This window comes from Hordeum vulgare, chromosome 7H (genome assembly GCF_904849725.1).
Source record: "Hordeum vulgare subsp. vulgare chromosome 7H, MorexV3_pseudomolecules_assembly, whole genome shotgun sequence".
Taxonomy (NCBI): Eukaryota; Viridiplantae; Streptophyta; class Magnoliopsida; order Poales; family Poaceae; genus Hordeum; species Hordeum vulgare.
Window position 1 is genome coordinate 131,666,513 of NC_058524.1, and position 21,540 is coordinate 131,688,052.

Here is a 21,540-nt window from a genome sequence, read left to right on the forward strand (position 1 = left end):
GTTGGTGAGCCCATATGACCCACGCTATATAAAGGACGGTGGGGTGCCGGGACACGAACTACGAGATTCGCCGCCGTCACACCCCTACCGACATACCTATCCGATCTAGTTTAAGCGCAGTGTTCACGGAAAGCTCCACCTATACCTAACCCTCCTCCGTCATCGCCGGCGCTACCGCAACGATGGAGACCGGTGGGAGCTCATCCGGCTCACGACAAGGTAAAGTCATGTGTTCTACCGGATCTATCTATGCCTATTAGATCCCCATGTTCTATCAAAATGTACCCAGTTTCTGAGCAACTAGAAGCCAAACAGATCACCAAAAAATGACATATCAGAGCATATATATGCTCAAGTACAAACAGTAGCATTGAGTAGGTCTGAATGTCTGCTTATTTGGGCAGGGTGAGCACAGAAAATTGGTGGCGAGTTTACATGGGCACCATCACCACCACCAGCTTGAAAGAACAAACTTTACAACCACCGGCTTATTTCCGATCTGGTATTTACACATGCATATTGCAAACAAAACTCCGGATTGCAGTAGAATTCACATAAAAATATAACACAGCAGGGTACTTCACAACTACAGCCATCTTTTGTCTAAGAGAGCACAATCTGGAAGCATACCGCCGAAAACACCACAGCAAGGGTAGGTGGATGCCACATAGTCAGTACAAGCAAGAAAGAGAGAAACGCTGGAAGTCCATCTAGTTGTCTTGTCTTCATTCACCAAAACTGGAGAGCGACTCGTGTCGCTCCCCCAAAAGCAACAGAAGACGCGTCGCTCCCCCAAAAGCAACAGAAGACGCGTATTCCATCCGCTGTACAGAAGAAACAGGAGGAACAGCGTCGAAAACTTGCACAACTTTCAAATCTTTTGGTCTCGCTGGTTGCTTTCCATTCTTTCCTTTCCAGAGGTGGGTATGCCATGATTGCTTCAGCATCTGATTTATCGATTTACCCCAGCTGCAATAGGCACTGGTTTAGGATTGCTAATCTAAGCACAGTGGTTTTCTGCATTCAGTAGCTCCTTGTGTCGAGCGGATCATAGTCATACGCTTCGCCGGCCTTAACAAACCGGCCCTTAACTCTCTTCCTCACATCCGCCCTAGCCTTGCGAGATTCATATCTGATCTTGTGGTCAAACCTATCAAAAGGGCCACAACAGATGAAGAATAGTCAGCTAGATATCAAGGAAAATAGGAGATAGAGCTACAAAAGCTTGTCACAAAACATACTAGTTACAAAATATTTTTGTTGTATGATTAAAAGCTACCACATCGTTACAAGTAAACATGCAACGCCTTCCACAAATAAGAAGGCACGGGAAGTTTATAATAAAGACACTTACTTTCTTCTTTTCTTCTTCTCCTTGTACCGTGTGATAGCATTGTCTCTAATTCCGGCAAATGACCCATCAGGGCCAGGAGGAAGCCAAGGAGGCTCGCCCATAAGGAGCATTGGTGATACACCACAATCCTGGTATTCTTCAGGAATGCTCTCACCAGTGAAGCCAGAATAGGAAATAGCTTGCCTCGCAGGGATACAAAGACTGGAATCATCTTCTTTTACTGCTGGATTTGACATCCCTGAGTCAGCAGATAATGCATTGCTAGCAGCCGGCTGCTTTGGCTTGGGCTGCTGTAACCAAGTAATCTTGAGGTCAGCCAAAAAAACAAAGAAAGAAAAAGCATTGCAATATGACAGAGTAAAAAGTGACAGGTGATGCTTTTCTCAACAATGATTGTAATTCAAAAGTGACAGTTGATGCTTTTCCCAACAATGATTGTAATTCAAAAAGGAAACCATAACAATCAATTACACATTATTGATGCTTTTCTCAACAATGATTGTAATTCAAAAGGTAAACCATATGAATCAATTACACATTAAGTTTTTTAAACTGAATTTTGGCAAAGAAAACATGAAATTGCACTGTATATGTTAATTCTTAAGTATGCCTGCATGGGAGGAATACTAAATTGACATTAGAGCAAGGTGATTGTTCAAACAAAGATAACTCCCGTTATGAGAACATCGCCACATGAATGCGAACACCTATAAAACATCTTCTCTAACTAAATAAATGGCTAGCGGGAACAAGCTACAAACCTCATCAGAATTCACAGCAGTCACTTCCTTAATTTCAAAGTAACTGTCAATGCCAGCATCATCAAAGAGTTCCTCAGTCTGAATATGAGAGTTACCAAATAGTTCTTCATAGTTTTCGTAACTCAGATCAATATCATCCATAGAGAAATCTTCATATATGCTATCCTTGCTGAACATATGCTTGTCTGGCGTATACTGCACAAGGAAACCATAAGCACACATTAGTAAAAATTAATATCTGAAGAAGCACAGAGCAGGGTAAGAACTTAAAGAGAAGAAACCTACAGATGTTGCATATGCCAGTCCATGGAGAAAGAAATATATGAGATAATATCAAATGCAAATGAGGGAAACTCGTGTTCAGTCTTTTATCTGTACACATCTGCAAATTCTCATATTCATTCTTGCTACCAAAACAAAGGCAAAGAAGGGACAGACAATGTACAATTTCCCAACTTAAGAACTCACTAAGGAGATGCTTACGGTATGCTAACTTACATGTAGACGATTCATTACTCATACTGAACGGGCAATAGCTTACAATACATGGTTACCTATTTACCCCATAGGTGGAAGTATACAACCAATAGTCATAAATTTGGCAAGTACACCCTCTGTTCCTAAATGTAAGACATTTTGGCAGTTCAATTCAACTACCAAAACATCTTATATTTAGAAACAAAGGTACTATCTCATTCCAATTAAACACAACATTAGTTTGTGTGATATGCACAGCTTCCTATCATCTGGCTTGTGTTAATATTCACTTACATATGCTAATTACCAACCAAAGTGCATCCTAATTTGTTCCCCAAAATAAAGATTTTAAAAAAGATGTTCTAAAAGAAACTCACCCTAATTTGTTTTGGAAAATGAATATTACCTTATCACTCCACTGGTGGGATGCCATGTAACCTTGTTATGCCATCAGTAGCAAGTAGTGTTCATTTTTCTAAATATGTCCTGAATGACCCATGACATGGCAAGAATCAAGATTCATTTGTAACCCCACCAATGCTAGCATATTGTAGGCAGTGTTTATTTTTGGAAAAAATTCCAGTAGTGGTATTTTTTTTACTAAGTTGCACTAAATTTTTGTAGTAAGTAACAAAAATATATTCAAGTGCAACATGCATGCACAAAATGAAATAAAATCATGACATGTAGTGCAAGTGAAAGACTTAACAACTGTAGGGAGGAAATCTGCTGGCTATCTTAAAACCATGGCATAGTACCATAGTAGTATATGCAACAGCATAAGTTTATTAATAGTTCTACGCGCGGAAGGATATGTAGTGCACCTTAGGTGTCGTCGAATCCACAGATACAGCTGTCTGATCATTAGTAGGTGGAAGAAGGTTCAGACCAGCTTCGGAAGATGAGCCGATCACAGACTTTTGCTTGTCTTCTTCATCAAGTGTTGCACAAGCCATATCTACCAAACTGTTGTCCCCTTGAGCATTGTCTCCATTACTGACAGCACTGTCACTGATGCTCATCATGCTTATTACTTGCTCACAATTCAGCTCAGGAGCTACATTAGGAATATCCAAAATGAATGACCACATTCTTGAAAGCTCTGCAGATGATGGGCACCCCGAATAGCAGTTTATATTCTGTCTTTTGTGTCCAGCAGCGGAGGATCCAGCACTATGCCCATTCCAGTCACAATTTTGGCAAAGTGAGGTGTTCTCTTCTAGGCAGCGGACCATGGCAGGCTGTGAAGCACACCGGTCACATAGAAGGGTTCTTGTATGGCGCCGAGAAAGAGCATTAGCTGAATGCACATTGCGGTCGCATGACAAGCACAAAGAGGCTGCATCGGATCGGCAGTAAACCATGGACCTATGCTCCCCACAGTAATCGCAGAGAGCACCCATGATTGTTTTAATGGACAACGCTTTAAGCCAGCTCCAATATCTTTTACTTGACCAACAACCCCTTCTTCACGAGCTTTCAAGATGACCCAAATTTGCAAGAAACCTGTGTAGTAGGGACAATCAGTCATTAAAAATGCGTGCTAGTAGAACTCATTAGGATGGAATGGATATAACATCATAAACCAGCACACAGGGATTTAATGGTGCATACATGAGACTAACATGATGCAATTACTATATGCTGACCAAAGGAACTGCCTTTTCAATTCAAACAAAGAGAAGTGTTGAAAACATGCAGCAACAATCATGCTGCGCCACATAGACGTCTTGCATCAAGGTAAAAATAATATAAAATCATGGATAATATATATCTACTTCCTAATTGGGACATCTTGCCGCCATCTACATTAAGAAGATTTTAGGTTTCGATGGGCACGTATACCGTGGACTCCGCCTCAATTTGCCGACCAGCATATAAAGTAGGAGTCCCACTACAAAAGTACAGAGCACTAGTCTTGGGATCTTCTGCTCTCGGTATTTTCTACAATTCACAATGGTTGCTTACAAGTATATATTCCCCACTGGTCAATTGGTACTGCAACCATATCATTCTTTACATTGGAATAAACTGTATTCCATCACAACTTTACCATTGAATAAACTGTATCCTATCACAACTTTACCAATCAAGTGATCAACTAAGGACAATATGCGGTTTGCAACAAGCATCGCAAATGGCAGGAATTATATCAAACAGGAGTTACAAAATGAAGGGAACAAAGGCCTCACAATATTGATTTTATTGGGCTGAAACTACTAGTAAACATCAGGAAGTGTTTATTTTTAATGCGGAACCTTAAAATGGTCGATTTCTAGTATTAAATTGCATTTAGACAGAGTCCAGAAGGAAAATGGAAATGGAAAAGAAGAAGGAAAGGGGGACGAAATGGACTATTCGTGCGAACAAAGTGGTACAAAAAGTTGTTTTATACAGTACTCCGTATGAAAGTTCGAAAGTTATTTTTCAGTTCGTGCGCACCAAAGCACGCTTTAGCGGATAAAGATAAAATACATAAGATTTTTTGACATCTCCTTTGCAAATAAAAATATAATTTATTTTATTAAAGTCCATTTAAATACCGACCGTTTTTCTTTTTGCCTATTTCATCATAAAGAAAAGCTACAATCGAAAACATGGTGTTATTTTTTTCATTAGAAAAATCAATCTAAAAAAACGTGCTTGCAGAAGAAATCATTCTACGCTTGTTGCTAAAAACGGAGGATGGCTCGAGGAAAACGTCCGAGGAAAACCGATGCTACTACTGGTAATATCTAGAAGTGCAGGAATCGAAATAGAACTAGACGACAAGGCTGGTGTGGAAGAATCCGGAGGTCCATCCGGCGACATAATAATCGAAGCTAAATCAACCGAAGAGGTCGCCAGCCCAATCGTGAAAACCCGAACCGAATCAATAGAAAAGTAAAACACCCCGGATCAAAGCAAGCCGCGCGATCAGCGTAAGAAAACGGCGGCCGTGGGAAACAACAACCAAATCCATCCAGCGGTACCGAAGCTTCCCGAGCGTGATAACTCGATCCAAAACCCGACGACCACGAACAAGCCTGTGGTGCTAGAACCGAAGCATCAGATTCGCGCGCCACCGGAGTCCCCCAAATCCAAATCCAACTCCAAAGAGGAACACGAAGAAGCGACTAAAGAAGAAGGTAGGCACGGCGCGCACCTTGAAGGAAGGAAGCAAACCGCAGCTCGTCAGATCCAGCCGGCGCCGGGACACCCCCAGGCGGCGGTTGGCAGCGGCCCGAAGCTCGCTCCGGCAGGCCCAAGCCCGCGTAGGAACTTTTTTTTTTCTTCTTTCTCTCAGGAAAAGAGAAAAAAGAAAAAAAGGAGGGGCCGGACGAAGAACGATTTGGAACGGCGGAGGGATAAGAGGGAGGAGATGTACAGCAGAGGAGGAGGAGGAGGAGGAAGAGGAGAGGAGCACAACAAAAGAGAGCAAGAGAGGCCGCGCCGCGGTACAAGTAGTAGCGGTAAGAGGAAGTGGTAGCGTAGGGGGGGAGAGATGAGGCGGGCCCGGACCGGGTGGGCCAGGGAGAAAGCGAAAAGGGCATCTCCCCCCTCTCCCCCCGGCCCGCGCTTTTGCGCTTTTACGAGGGCACCCTCGTCATTCCAGCGCAGGATAGGCGCGCCACGTGTGCTCCGGTTCCCGCCAGTGCGGTCCACGCCGCGCCGCCCGTCCACTCGCTCCGTCACTGACAAAGCGGGCCTGGTGATAGTTAGGCCACCGTGTCAGTGAGCCGTCATGGGTGGGAGAAGTGTGCACGGGGGGTGGCTTGGCGGGTATTGTTTTGTTCGGGCCGAAAAGCTCCGCTGCTGCGCCCGCCACTAGCCTCTCCCTCTCACTCGTCCGCGCACTCGCGGGGGCCGCGGTCCACCACCGCGGGGGGGCGGCGGCGTCGCTGGCGGGCGGGCCCGGGATGACAGCGACGGCCCGTTTTGGTTAGCAGCTGAAAGGCCGGGCTTTCCGACTTTCGGACGGACGGGCGGGCGGCTGTATTTTATGATTTTCGCGTGCGCTTTTGCGCGGCAGTGGTACTAGGATGGACGGACGGGAGCCGGGGGCGGGCTTGGATATTCCGTCGCCTCGCCGCCGGAGATATTTTCCCAGATATTTTCCATCGTCAACCTCGATATTTCGAGCCTGCAGTGGCCAGTGGTAGTATGTCTGTGACACGGGCCCATGTCGACTTATTCTGTTGCTATGATTGCGGTGCGGGGCGGAGATCTTTCCTTCCCGCCCTGTGCTGCGCTGCATGCAGAGAACGTTGTCTTTTCTAGCTGGTCTAGCTGTACAGGCTCAAAATATCGGCAAAAGGGACCGACAAGCTGTGAGCCGTTTGAGTTGCTACTGTTCGACGTGGTTTTCCAGGGCCGGTGCCCACTGCCCACCGCGCCCCGGAGGGGGTCTACGTTCGTGTATGCTTTTTTGGAAAAATCTAGGATGCACAAACAACGGGAGAAATGTCGTGAACAAACTAGGTGCGGAAACATTCATAGAAGAACCATTATAAGATACTTCTTCCGTCTTAAAATAACTATTCTAATTTTATGTTATTATAGCATAAAGTTATTTTAAATTCTAGATACTTATTTTAGAGTGAAGGGAGTACGAATTTAACACAAATGACTGAGTGATTAGATTTTTACGGCCACGATGACTCCTTTTTATTTCTTGGAGGTACAACAGCATCTCTAGCTGACCCTTAAGACCATAAACTGTAAAACTGAAATAAAGAATAAAAAAATGCATTTCTAAGGATCTATTTTAGTTACGGTCGAACAAACACTGTAAAAAGCAAACTGTAAAACTACGATAAGAGCTCCTTCCTTCAGCCCAGCAAGCGCCGCCACTTCCCTCAACCGGACACGTCGGCCGCGTCCAGCCCTACGGGTTGCACCATGCTCCGTTGCCAGCCACGCCGACAGAGACGTGCCCCTTTGTCGGCTGCGTCGGGAGGATTTCGGTGGACCGGCTGAGGTCACGAGAGGCCACGGCGAGGCCGAGCTCGTCCATTTAGAACCGGCAGTGATCGATTCCGTGTCAAGTGGCCTTTTTCGATGTGCGATGATGAACTCCGACGAGTTTCGGGCACATTCCAGCAAATTCCCTGGCGACGTGTTTGCTCCCTCGGTTCGGCCTTCTAGCATTCAAATATAAGGGTCTCGGGTGTGGATTTTCGGCGTCCTTTAATAATTTTACAGGTTGAAGCACTTTTACAGTTTCTGTTGTGGACACTTTTTCGGTCAGAACCTTAAAACAAAAAATTATAAGGATTTTGACGTCCAAAGTGGACATTGTATCTGTGCGCGGATTCGGAGCAGTTTGATCACACTCATGCGAGAGCAACATCCAACTGTATCCACATACAATTCAAACTGAATTTTAACAAATGGGGCAAATTTCAGCAAACACAACGGTTCATTCAAGTTCACGCACAATTTAGTTAGAATGATGGATATTTTGGTCGTGTAACATAAAACAAGAAAAAGGTGACGGAGACCTCGTATGTATGGACGCCTTGTCCAGCTACACCGTCGTCATCGTCTGTGTCGTCGTCATAGTCCCTCCAACGGAGGAAGGGCGCGGGTCCGCGACGGCAGCCTTGTTCGATCGCTACTTGGCGCTCATGGAGGAGCCGACTCACTTCCTCCTACGCGGTGCGGAGGACCGTTGCCAATGGCGATTGCGCTAGCGGGAGCCCTAAGGAGTCGCTAAGCGACCACTCCTCGTCATCAAGGCGGTGGCTGCACCTCGTGCACGTCTCCATGGTGGTGAGGAAGTGGTCTGATAACCCATAAGTATATGTGATCGTTTGTAGCCTTTTTTAATAAGTAAGAGTTGAACTCAACGAAGAGCTAAAGGTAGAATTAATATTCCGATACAACTCTATGCACGCTAACGCTTATTTTACCTAGAACAAGTATGAAACTATTTTACAGGAATAAAACTAGAAGTACTTTTCGAAAATAAAACTACGGATACTTTGCAAGATAATGAAAGTTAGTTGTTTAGAAAGCTTTTTGTAACACAAGAAAAGGATTTGCTCCTAGGGAGTCCATAACTCGATCGTAATCATTATTACAGTTTTATATGAGGGAGATGCATGATCGAACATATTTTTCGTACTTGAATCATACGCAATTATGATTAGAAATCTAGCAAGCGTCCACGACTACTAAAGATCATTAAGATAAAACCCACCCCTGGTCGTGCCCTATTGGCTTGGGAGCACCTCAAGCATCATGTGGCATTGATTCTTCTTCTCAAAATTCACATATATTCTCCAAAAAATCTTTGTAAATTTTATCGCGTTTGGACTTCATTGGATTTTCTACAAAACATGTAAAAATAATAGAAACTAGTACTAAGCACTGAATCGGTAAATTAGTCCCAAAAACATTATATAATGTTGCCAAAAGTATATGAAAATTATAGAGTATTGACATGAAACAAGCAAAAATTATAGATACAAAGAATACGTACCATGGTCGAGGGCCCAGGCGGCGACATGGTCGGGGTCATTGAGGATCCAGTCCAACGCCGCGTCCGACTTGGTGAAGATCGAGCGACGGGCAGCGTTGCGTCGCTCATACCGCGACACGGCTCCTAGTTCACGAGACGCCCAATTTGGGCACCACAATTGTTAGAAATATGCCCTAAAAGCAATAATATTGTATTATTATATGTCCATATTCATAATTAAGAGTTTATATCCTATGTTATAACCGCTATGATCCGAATACACGATTCAGTGAAAAACTCATATGCACGTGTGGAATGGTAAATGATAAAATAAGGTTCCTAGTCTTTCATCTATGACTAGCTCAAGTGTTGTTGGTGGTTAAGTTTTCAGGATCTTAGGATATCGTTAAGTGTAATGATGATTCTAAAACAACATTGAGAGTGTGACGTTAGAAGAACGATCACATTGAATCGACCCAAATTTGTTTTTTATACTTCGAGATAATATCGTCTGAAACCAATTGTTATAACACGTGTTAACATGTGTTTTACGTTCCTTTGACCATGATAGTATCATAGTAACTTCTCACTACTAGGAAAAAGCTTATACACAGAATCTTACCAGTAGGCATGTCAAAAGAAAGCGCTACTGCTAATTACCCATAGCGCGTGCACGTGAACCGCGCTACAGATACGTGTGTACCAGTAGCGCGTTTTCTTGGGAAAGTGCTACTACTAAAATTCCTAATACTAAGCTGGTAGGCACAAATAGCAGCAGCGATCTTCGAAAACCGCGCTACCGCTAAGATTATTGTAGCAGCGCGTTTTTCGGGAAATGCGCTACTGCTAATGAAAAAATATACAATGAAAAACAAATAGAAAAGTAAATGAAAATGGAAGAAATAGAAAAAGGAGAAAGGAAAAAAGAAAAAGAAAAGAAAAAGAAAAGAAAAAGAAAAACAAAGGAGAAATGCATAGCAGTAGCGTTTATTCAGAACACGCGCTATAGATAATGTAGCAGCAAAGCGTTTTGTAAACCCCTGCTATAGAAAGGGAAAAGGAAAACAGAAAATAAAAGGAAAATAAATAGTTATAGCAGTAGCGCGTTGTGCAAAAAGCGCTAGTCGTTGCCCCACTTCGCCGCCGTCTCCTGCTGACGTCGACACCCCCGGAGCCACCAGAGTCGCGCGCCGTCGATGTCACCGGAGCCGCCCTAACGCCACCGGAGCCACCCTCGACGCCCATGCCTCCCTCGCCACCACTGGCTCCCTCACCGTAGCCGGAGACGCCCCTGCCTCCCTCGCCACCACCGGAGCCATCCTCTGTAAGCCCCCACCCCTCCTCTCTCTCTCTCATGCATAGCGCAGAACTAGCTAGCTAGGTTAACTAGTTTAATTAGGTTAATTATCTAGGTTAGTGCAAAAAATTAGTTAGGGCTTTGACACAGAACTAGCTAGGATAAATAGTTTAATTAGGTTAATTATCTAGGTTAGTCCAAAAAATTAGTTAGGGCTTTGATAGAGAACTAGCTATGTTAACTAGTTTAATTATCTAGGTTAGTGCAAAATTTTAGTTAGGGCTCTGACAGAGAACTAGCTAGGTTAACTAGTTTAATTAGGTTAATTATCTAGGTAAACTAGGTTAACTAACTAGGTTAACTAGCAAAAATTATTTGGACTATGGACCTGAATCTGGTCCAAATTTCATTCAAATGAAATTCGAATTATTTGGACTATGAAAAATTTGTTGAGGTCCGAAGGGCTAGAGAAAATGGAGTTCCTTTGCAATTTAATTGGGTTATGTCCTAGACACAGAAGGGTTATAGAAAATAGTGTGTGTGAGAGAGAGAGGAATAGCTAGAACAGAATTTGGGTTCTGTCCTAGGCAGAGAAGTGTTTAGTGAGGTCATTTTGCAAAGGTTTTTGATTTTTGAGAAGACCACTATTTTTCAAGGAAAAGAATTTAGGCAAGTTTTATTTTAAAGATGATCCTTTCCTAGACTTTTAGCTTTAAACAAAAAACAAAAGCATTTACCTAAAAATAAAAAATAGTAGCTACGGCATTTAGCTATAAACAAAAAACAGAATTGATGTTATATGATATATGTCATTGATGTTCATTTGCATATTCCATTATTGTTGATTATATCTTTTGATTGAAGTGGTCATGTTATATATTTTCATTGAAGTGGTTCGATTGTGCCCAAGTGGCCTTTTGTTGTTTGCAGGGAATGATTCCGAGTGACCTATGTTTTACCGAGATGTTGATTCATTTTCGTTCCGGCAAATTTCAGGTGCTCTATTTGTCCAGTTTGTAGCAAAGGTCATGCCGAAATTTTCCGTGAATTTCGGCATGACTTGTGCTACAAACTAGGAAATATCGAATGCCCAGGATTTGCCGCAATGGGAATGAATCAACATTCCTGCAAAACATTGGCCTTTTTATGTCATTATCCATTTTATTAGGTCTAACATTAATTGACTAGATTTAATCATACGAAACATGGCTAGCAACGATGAAGGATAAGGTTCTGGTGATGGAACATCACATCCAGACTTGCATCTGATCTATGTAGATGAACTTTGTGGTCTATTTAAGCTTGCAGGTGTGCCCGAGGATGAGGTCAAGAAGAAGGTCTTTCCTTTATCTTTGAAGGATAAGGAGTTGACATAGTATAGGCTATGTGATAATACTGGATCATGGGACTACAATCGGTTGAAATTGGAATTTCATCAAAAGTTTTATCCTATGCATTTAGTACATCGTGATCGGAATTATATTTACAATTTTTGGCCTCGTGATAGAGAAAGCATCGCTCAAGCTTGGGGGAGGCTTAAATCAATGCTATATTCATGCCCCAATCATGAGCTCTCGAGAGAAATTATCATTCAGAACTTCTATGCTCGGCTTTCTCGTGATGATCGCACCATGCTTGATACTTCTTGTACCGGTTCTTTTATGAAGAGAGATATTGACTTCAAATGGAATTTATTAGAGAGAATGAAACGCAACTCTGAAGATTGGGAGCTTGAAGAAGGTAAGGAGTCAGGTATGAATTTCACGTTTGATTGCGTTAAATCCTTTGTTGAGACAAATACTTTTTGTGACTTAAGCGCTAAGTATGGACTTGACTGTGAGATAGTAGCTTCATTGTGTGAATCCTTTGCTGCTCATATTGATCTCCCCAAAGAGAAGTGGTTTAAATTTCATCCTCCTTTAGAATTCAATGTAGTTAAACCGACTCCAGTTGAAGAGAAAGTCATTGCCTATAATGATCTTGTGGTTCCCAGTGCTTACATTGAGAAACCACCTTTCCCTATTAGGATAAAGGATCATTCTAAAGCTTCAACTGTGATACGTAGAGGCTATATTAGAACGCCTACACCCCCTGAGCAAATTAGAGTTGAACCTAGCATTGCTATTATCAAAGATCTTCTGTCTGAAGAAGTTGAGGGGCATAATATTCACTTCTGTGAAGATGCTGCTAGAATTGCTATACCTCACGTTAGAGACAAACATAGGCCTGTTGTTAGCATGCCTGTGGTTTCTGTTAAGATAGGAGATCATTGTTATCATGGTTTATGTGACGTGGGTGCTAGTGTTAGTGCAATACCTCAATCCTTATACGATGAAATCAAAGACGAGATTGCACCTGTTGAGATAGAACCTATAGATGTCACTATTCAGCTTGCCAATGGAGATACTATCTCCCATGTGGGAATTGTTAGGGATGTTGAAGTCTTGTGTGGTAAAACGAAGTATCCTGCTGATTTCCTCGTTCTTGCTGCCGCACAAGATAGCTTTTGTCCCATCATATTTGGTAGACCTTTTCTCAATACTGTCAATGCTCATATCGATTGTGAGAAGCAAATTGTCACTGTTGGCTTTGAAGGTGTGTCACATGAGTTCAATTTCTCTAAGTTTGGTAGACAACCTCATGAAAAGGAGTTGCCTAGTAAGGATGAAACTATTGCCTTAGCCTCTATTGTCGTGCCTCCTACTGATCCCTTAGAGCAATACTTGCTTGAGCATGAAAATGATATGCATATGGATGAAAGGGATGAAATAGATAGAGTTGTCTTAGAACAATATCCTATCCTTAAGAATAACTTGCCTGATGAACTGCTTGGGGATCCACCCCCACCAAAGGGTGATCCTGTGTTCGAGCTTAAACAGTTGCCTGATACTCTTAAGTATGCCTATCTTGATGAAAAGGAGATATATCCTGTCATTATTAGTGCTAGCCTCTCAGAGCATGAAGAAAAGAAGTTACTAAAAACTTTGAGGAAGCACTGTGCTGCTATTGGATATACTCTTGATGATCTTAAGGGCATTAGTCCCACTCTATGCCAGCACAAGATTAAAACTGATCCTGACTTCAAACCAGTTGCTGATCATCAAAGGAGATTGAATCCTAAGATGAAAGAAGTAGTAAGAAAAGAAATACTAAAGCTCCTCGAAGCGGGTATTATCTATCTTGTTGCTCATAGCGATTGGGTGAGTCCGGTGCATTGCGTCCCTAAGAAGGGAGGCATTACCGTTGTCCCTAATGATAAGGATGAATTGATCCCACAGAGGATTATTACTGGCTATATGATGGTGATCAATTTCAGGAAACTGAATAAAGCCACTAGAAAAGATCATTACCCTCTGCCTTTTATCGACCAAATGCTAGAAAGGTTGTCTAAACACACACACTTCTGCTTTCTAGACGGTTATTCTGGTTTCTCCCAAATACCAGTTGCACAATCTGATCAGGAGAAAACCACTTTCACCTGGCCTTTCGGTACCTTTGCTTATAGACGTATGCCTTTTGGCTTATGTAATGCACCTTCCACCTTTCAAAGATGTATGATGGCTATATTCTCTGACTTTTGTGAAAAGATTGTCGAGGTTTTCATGGATGACTTCTCCATTTATGGGTCTTCCTTTGATGATTGCCTCAACAACCTTTATCGAGTCTTACACAGATGTAAATACACCAATCTTGTCTTGAATTGGGAGAAGTGCCACTTTATGGTTAATGAAGGCATCGTCTTAGGACATAAAATTTCTGAAAGAGGTATTGAAGTCGATAAGGATAAGGTTGATGCAATCGAGAAAATTCCATACCCCAAAGATATCAAAGGTATAAGAAGTTTCCTTGGTCATGTTGGTTTCTATAGAAGGTTCATCAAAGACTTCTCTAAGATTTCTAGGCCTCTTACCAATATCTTACAAAAGGATATTCCTTTTGTCTTTGACGATGATTGTGAGGAAGCCTTCGAAATACTTAAGAGGGCTTTGATAACTGCACCTCTTGTTCAACCGCCTGATTGGAACTTGCATTTTGAGATCATGTGTGATGCTAGCGATTATGTTGTTGGTGCTGTTCTAGGGCAAAGAGTCGATAAGAAGTTGAATGTTATTCACTATGCTAGTAAAACTCTAGACAGTGCCCAGAGAAACTATGCCACTAGGGAGAAGGAAATTTTGGCAGTCGTGTTTGCATGTGAAAAGTTCAAGTCTTACATAGTTGATTCCAAAGTCACTATTCACACTGATCATGCTGCTATTAAGTACCTCATGGAGAAGAAGGACGCTAAACCTAGACTTATCAGATGGGTTCTCTTGCTACAAGAATTTGATTTGCATGTTGTCGACACAAAGGGTGCTGATAACCCAGTAGCAGATAACTTCTCTAGGTTGGAGAACGTTCTTGATGACCCACAACCTATTGATGATAGCTTTCCCGATGAGCAATTGAATGTCATCAATGCTTCACGTAGTGCACCGTGGTATGATGATTATGCAAACTATATCGTTGCCAAATACATACCACCCAGTTTCACGTACCAGCAAAAGAAGAAGTTCTTCTTTGACTTGAGACACTACTTTTGGGATGATCCTTACCTTTATAAGGAAGGAGTAGATGGTCTTATTAGACGTTGTGTACCTGAACATGAACAGGGACAGATCCTACAGAAGTGTCACTCCAAGGCCTACGGAGGACACCATGCAGGAGATAGAACTGCACACAAGGTATTGCAATCAGGTTTCTATTGGCCCACTCTCTTCAAGGATGCCCGTTAGTTTGTCTTGTCTTGTGACGAATGTCAAAGAATAGGTAATATTAGCAAACGTCAGGAAATTCCTATGAACTATTCACTTGTCATTGAACGATTTGATGTCTGGGGCTTTGATTATATGGGACCTTTTCCAAAATCCAACGGGTATACTGACATCTTAGTTGTTGTTGATTATGTCACTAAGTGGGTAGAAACTATCCCCACTAGTAGTGTTGATCACAACACCTCTATCAAGATGCTTAAATAAGTTATCTTCCCTAGATTTGGAGTCCCTAGATATCTAATGACCGACGGTGGTTCACACTTCATTCATGGTGCTTTCCGTAAAACGCTTGCTAAGTACGATGTCAACCATAGAATTGTGTCTCCCTATCACCCTCAATCCAGTGGTCAAGTAGAGCTAAGCAACAGAGAGATTAAACTAATTATGTAAAATACTGTCAACAGGTCTAGAAATAATTGGTCTAAGAAGCTCGATGATGCACTGTGGGCTTATAGAACTGCCTATAAGAATCCCATGGGCATGTCTCCGTACAAAATGGTGTACGGTAAAGCATGTCATTTACCTCTTGAGCTAGAGCATAAAGCTTACTGGGCAATCAAAGAGCTCAACTTTGATTTCAAACTTGCCGGTGAGAAGAGGTTATTTGACATTAGCTCGCTTGATGAGTGGAGAACTCAGGCATATGAGAATGCCAAGTTGTTCAAAGAGAAGGTTAAGAGGTGGCATGATAAGAGGATACAAAAGCGTGAGTTCAATGTAGGTGATTATGTCTTGCTATATAACTCTCGTTTAAGATTCTTTGCAGGCAAGCTTCTCTCTAAATGGGAAGGTCCCTATGTTGTTGAGGAAGTATATCGTTCCGGTGCTATCAAGATCAACAACACGGAAGGTAATTGTCCGAGAGTGGTAAATGGGTAGAGAATCAAGCATTATATCTCAGGTACTCCCATAAATGTTGACAGCAATATCATCAATACCATAACTCCGGAAGAATACCTAAGGGACATTTATCAGCCTGTTTCAGACTCCGAAAACGAAGAGATATGTGATTCGGTAAGAAAATAGAGTCCAAAACTTTTTCCAATAGGAATTTTTCTTTGTTTTGGAATATTTGAAAAAATACAAAAATTGAAAGTAGTCCGGAAAGTGCGCGAGGAGGTGACAAGCATGCACGGCGCGGGCCCACCCCCTGGCCGCGCCGTGAGGGCTTGTGGCCACCTCGTGCGCCTCCCGGACTCCATTTTTGTGCAGGGTACTCCTTCTGGTCTGGAAAAAGTCATTATATATACTCCCGTTTGGTCTGGCCCCTACATCACGCAGATTTCTTCTGTTTTCTGTTTCGAGCCTGTTTTCTGCCGCAGATTTAGGGCAAGATGTCTTCCGAGGAGTGTGTGGGGGAGAACAATCTCCGTCAAGCCTAGGGAGAAGTTCATGCTGATCTGAAAAGGATGGAGGTCATGGAGGCTAAGGAAAGGCTACCTAAATAAACCAAGGGCAAGGCTAAGGAGAAGGATCAGGCATGGGACGAAGTGCAACCTGTGCTCAACAAGGAAGAAGTTGAGGAAGTGGATTTCCTCCAACCCTACCTCCACCTACTGTCTCCATCTTTGATTGAACTCTTGAGGTTTTGTGAAACAACTCGTGCTCGCAATACTTGTCTCACTCGTGAAGTTGTTTTGCTGGAAAAACATATCGCAGATCTCCAGGGTATAAATCAAAGATTGATGGCCCTCCTGGAGTCAAAGATTGCAACAACTCCACCATCACCACCAAAGGAAGACAACTGAGCATTGGTATGGGCAATCCCCTTCGCGTTTGCCAAGCTTGGGGGAGTTGCCCTGGTATCGTATCACCATCACATCTTTTGCCTTTACCTTTGTTTTAGTTTTCTTTTTCAGTTTTATTTTACTCTACTAGTTTAATTTTTTTAGTGTTTTAGTTTTGAGTTTAACTTTGTGTCACGCCCGATGTATTCTTGCTCGTGAGCCATATAATAAAGAGTGTCTTAGTTGAAGGGCTTTGCCTCTTGTCATGATCAAAAGAGTGAGAATAGAACAAAAGCATGAAAGATCATGTAATGATCTTATGGGAAGTGATGGCTTCACATATAAAAAGAATGAGGACTAAAACTTGTTGAGGGTAGGCAAACGTATACCTTGGTCATTGTTGCAATTAATAGGAAGTGATAAAGAAGGAGAGGTTCACATATAAATATATCATCTCTGACACCATCTATGATTGTGAACACTCACTAAACTATTGCATGCCTAAAAGTAGATGTTGGACAAGGAAGATAACGTAATGGATTGTGTTTGCTTGGCTCTGAACAATGTTATATGATTAGAGATCCCTTAGCATGTGACGATTGCTTCCACCTCACATTAGCCAAAACTCCCGCACCAAGTAGAGATACTACTTGTGCATCCATAGACCTTCAAACCAGTTTTGCCACGAGTGTCCACCATACCTACCTATGGATTGAATAAGATCCCTCAAGTAAGTTGCCATCGGTGCAAGCAATAAAAATTGCTCTCTAATATGTATGATCTATTAGTGTGTGGAAAATAAGCTTTATACAAACCTGTGATGAGGAAGACATAAAAGCGACAGACTGCATAATAAAGTTCTTTATCACGGGAGGCAATATAAAGTGACATTCCTCCGCACTAAGAGGACACCCATCCAAACCTCAAAAGCGCATGACAACCTCTGCTTCCCTCTGCGAAGGGCCTACCTTGTACCTTTACTTTTTACCCTTGAAAGAGTCATGGTGATCTTCACCAATTCCTTATTTTGCCTTTGTCTTGGCTACCGTCACATGCTTGGGAAAGATCTATATTCATATGTCAACTTGGAGGTAGGCATTCATGAATTATTATTGTTGACATTACCCTTGAGGTAAGCAGTTGGGAGGCAAAACTATAAGCCCCTATCTTTCTCTGTGTCCAGTTGAAACTTTGATCTCATGAGTACCACGTGAGTTGTAGCAATTGTAGAGAACGAAAGAATGATTGAGTATGTGGATTTGCATTACAAGCTCTTATTTGACTCTTTCTGATGTTGTGATAAATTGCAAGTGCTTCAATGACTAAAGGCTATCGGTTGTTCCTTCTTGGTAAGGTTCTTGATCCATGCTTTACTTTGTGAAGGAATTATCACTTTAGCATGAGAGATTATATGTTGGTATTGCTGTTCTGATCATGATCATGATGCATGCATGTTCGTATCTTGTTTTGTAGACACCTCTCTCCCTAAACATGTGGAAATATTTATTGAGCTCGCTTTCGCTTGAGGACAAGCGAGGTCTAAGCTTGGGGGAGTTGATACGTCCATTTTGCATCATGTTTTCATGTTGATATTTATCGCTTCTTTGGCTGTTATTTCACTTCACGGTACAATTCTTATGTATTTTCTCTCTTATTTTGCAAGGTTTACATGAAGAGGGAGAATACCGGCAACTGGAATTCTGGCCTGAAAGTGGAGCAAAGTTGAGATACCTATTCTGCGCAACTCCAAACACCGTGAAAATCAACAGGGATTTTTTCCCCAATTTATCAAAAATACTGGGCCGAAGAAGTGCCAGAGGGGCACTAGGGGGTGCCCACTAGCCTGCACGGTGCGGCCACCCCCCAGGCCGCGCCATGGGGCTTGTGGGCAGCCCAATGGACCACTGCCCCCCCTCTTTTGCTATATGGAGGGTTTCGTCCAGGAAAAAAATCAGGGAGGAGCTTTTTCGTGGTTTCGCCACCGCCACGAGGCGGAACTTGAGCAGAACCAATCTAGAGCTCTGGCAGGACGATCCTGCCGGGGAAACTTCCCTCCCAGAGGGGGAAATCGTCGCCATCGTCATCACCAACACTCCTCTCATCGGAGGGGACTCGTCACCATCAACATCTTCATCAGCACCATCTCATCTCCAAACCCTAGTTCATCTCTTGTAACAAATCTCCGTCTCGCGACTTCGATCGGTACTTGTAAGGTTGCTAGTAGTGTTGATTACTCTTTGTAGTTGATGCTAGTTGGATTACTTGGTGGAAGAGATTATGTTCAGATCCTTGATGCTACTCATTACCTCTCTGATCATGATTATGATTATGCTTTGTGAGTAGTTACTTTTGTTCCTGAGGACATGGGATAAGTCATGCTAATAATAGTCATGTGAATTTGGTATTCGTTCGGTAATTTGATATGTTGTATGTTGTATGTTTTTTCCTCTAGTGGTGTTATGTGAACGTCGACTACATAACACTTCACCATTATTTGGTCCTAGAGGAAGGCATTGGGAAGTAGTAAGTAGATGATGGGTTGCTAGAGTGACAAAAGCTTAAACCCTAGTTTATGCGTTACTTCGTAAGGGGCTGATTTGGATCCACTAGTTTAATGCTATGGTTAGACTTTGTCTTAATTCTTCTTTCATAGTTGTGGATGCTTGCGAGAGGGGTTAATCATAAGTGGGATGCTTGTCCAAGTAAGGGCAGTACCCAAGCGCCGGTCCACCCACATATCAAACTATCAAAGTAACGAACGCAAATCATATGAACATGATGAAAACTAGCATGATAGAAATTCCCGTGTGTCCTCGGGAGCGTTTTTACTCCTATAAGACTTTGTCCAGGCTTGTCCCTTGCTACAAAAGGGATTGGGCCACTTTCCTGTACCGTTGCTACTTTTGTTACTTGTTGCTTGCTACGAATCATCTCACCACACAATCACTTGTTACCGACAATTTCAGTGCTTGCAGATTTTCCTTGCTGAAAACCACTTGTCAAATCCTTCTGCTCCTCGTTGGGTTCGACACTCTTACTTATCGAAAGGACTACGATTGATCCCCTATACTTGTGGGTCATCAGTATCCTCCTTTGAATGATTCAAGTGGCCTGACTTGGCGCATGTTCACGCATGTAGTTGAAATAAAATCAACATAGCCTCTATGATGTTCATGTTCATGGTGATTTATGTCCTAGTCATGCTTGCACTCAATGGTAGTTAATCTCAATGCATTTTAAAGATTGTTGTCGCTCTCTAGTTGGACGCTTCCCAGTCTTTTGCTAGCCTTCACTTGTACTAAGCGGGAATACTGCTTGTGCATCCACTTCCATAAACCCAAAGTTGTGCCATATGAGTCCACAATACCTACCTATGTGCGGTATCTACCTGCCGTTCCAAGTAAATTTGCATGTGCCACTCTCTAAACCTTCAAGAAATAATCTGTTTTGCATGCCCAAACCGCTCATGTGGTGACAGGGGGCTATTGGTATCTTCCATGCTCGGCGTGTTATCCTCGATATGTGTTTATTCACTATCATTCATGAGAAAGGGGCCGGTAATTGGAATTCCCAGTTCCATGCTCAAATCAAAAAGATAATTGCAAACAAAACTCCCCCAGGATTGTTGTTGGTATGGACGGTACCCGAGGATTCGGCTAGTCGTGGAGTGTGATTGATTGGTGGTGGGGGAGTCAAAACTTTACTTTTCTGTTTGGGAACCGCCTATAGCATGCGTAGCGTGAAAGATGTTGAGAACTCTTAGTCATTGCGTTGACAATGAAAGCATGCCGCCCAAAATTATTATCTTTGTTTTCAAAGCTTGAGCTCTGGCACCTCTGCAAATCAATGCTTTCCTCTACGAAGGGCCTGTCTATTTATGTTCGTGTTGAGTCATCGTCCTCTTACAAAAGCACCAATTAGAGAGCACCTCTGTCATTTTTATGCTTTGCTTTTAACTGTGTTGAGTATGACTGTGACTGGATCTTCATTGCCTTTGAATTACAATGTTTAGTCAGCCCTTGGTCTTTGAAGGTGCTCTGCATTTATGTTTTGCGGTCTCAGAAAGAGCTAGCGAGATACCATCTATTCGTATTGCTTCATGTTGTTTTGATTGAAGTGTTGACGTTTGAGACTTATTATTATTTGCTCTCTAGTTGGTTATGCCATTGATATGAGTTTACCGTTAGACCTAGATGTCATTTGCTTATGTGGTTTGTTTGTGATCTTGCTGAAACTGGTTATGAGTTAGACATAGTTGCAACAACAAGATCAAACAGAGTTCGTCAAAGTTTTTCTTTTGTCTCTTTCAGTTTGTCAACTGAATTGCTTGAGGACAAGCAAGGCTTTAAGCTTGGGGAGTTGATACATCTTCGTCGTATCTACTTTTCCGAACTCTTTTGCCCTTGTTTTGGACTCTAACTTGCATGATTTGAATGGAACTAACCCGGACTAACGATGTTTTCAACAGAATTGCCATGGTGTTGTTTTTGTGTAGAAATAAAAGTTCTCGGAATGTCCTGAAAATTTACGGAGATTTTTTCTGGAATAAAAGAAAAATATGTGCGCAATGATCCACCGAAGGGGGCGTGCCAGTGGGCTCGGCCACCCCCCTAGGCCGCGCCATGAGGGCTTGTGGGGCCCACGTGGCACCACCGCCCCCAAACT

The 21,540-nt window shown here is 42.5% G+C and overlaps 1 protein-coding gene across 3 annotated transcripts; it reads right to left on the reverse strand.

The window, feature by feature from the left end:
• Positions 1–314: 314 nt before the first annotated feature.
• LOC123413031 (zinc finger protein CONSTANS-LIKE 9-like) lies at positions 315–6,018 on the reverse strand. Of its 3 annotated transcripts, none has more exons than XM_045105978.1 (5): positions 5,738–6,018; positions 3,417–4,098; positions 2,116–2,310; positions 1,355–1,641; positions 315–1,150 (listed from the first exon to the last, which is right to left on the reverse strand). In XM_045105978.1, exons 2-5 carry the CDS (start codon positions 3,993–3,995, stop codon positions 1,024–1,026), a joined length of 1,188 nt encoding a protein of 395 aa, XP_044961913.1. In that variant the 5' UTR covers positions 3,996–4,098; positions 5,738–6,018; the 3' UTR covers positions 315–1,023. The 3 variants fall into 3 exon arrangements, with proteins under 3 accessions (XP_044961913.1, XP_044961912.1, XP_044961914.1); XM_045105977.1 differs by having other exon boundaries at positions 1,355–1,644; XM_045105979.1 differs by lacking the exon at positions 5,738–6,018 and adding an exon at positions 2,999–3,078 and having other exon boundaries at positions 1,355–1,644; positions 3,417–3,508.
• Positions 6,019–21,540: the final 15,522 nt, after the last annotated feature.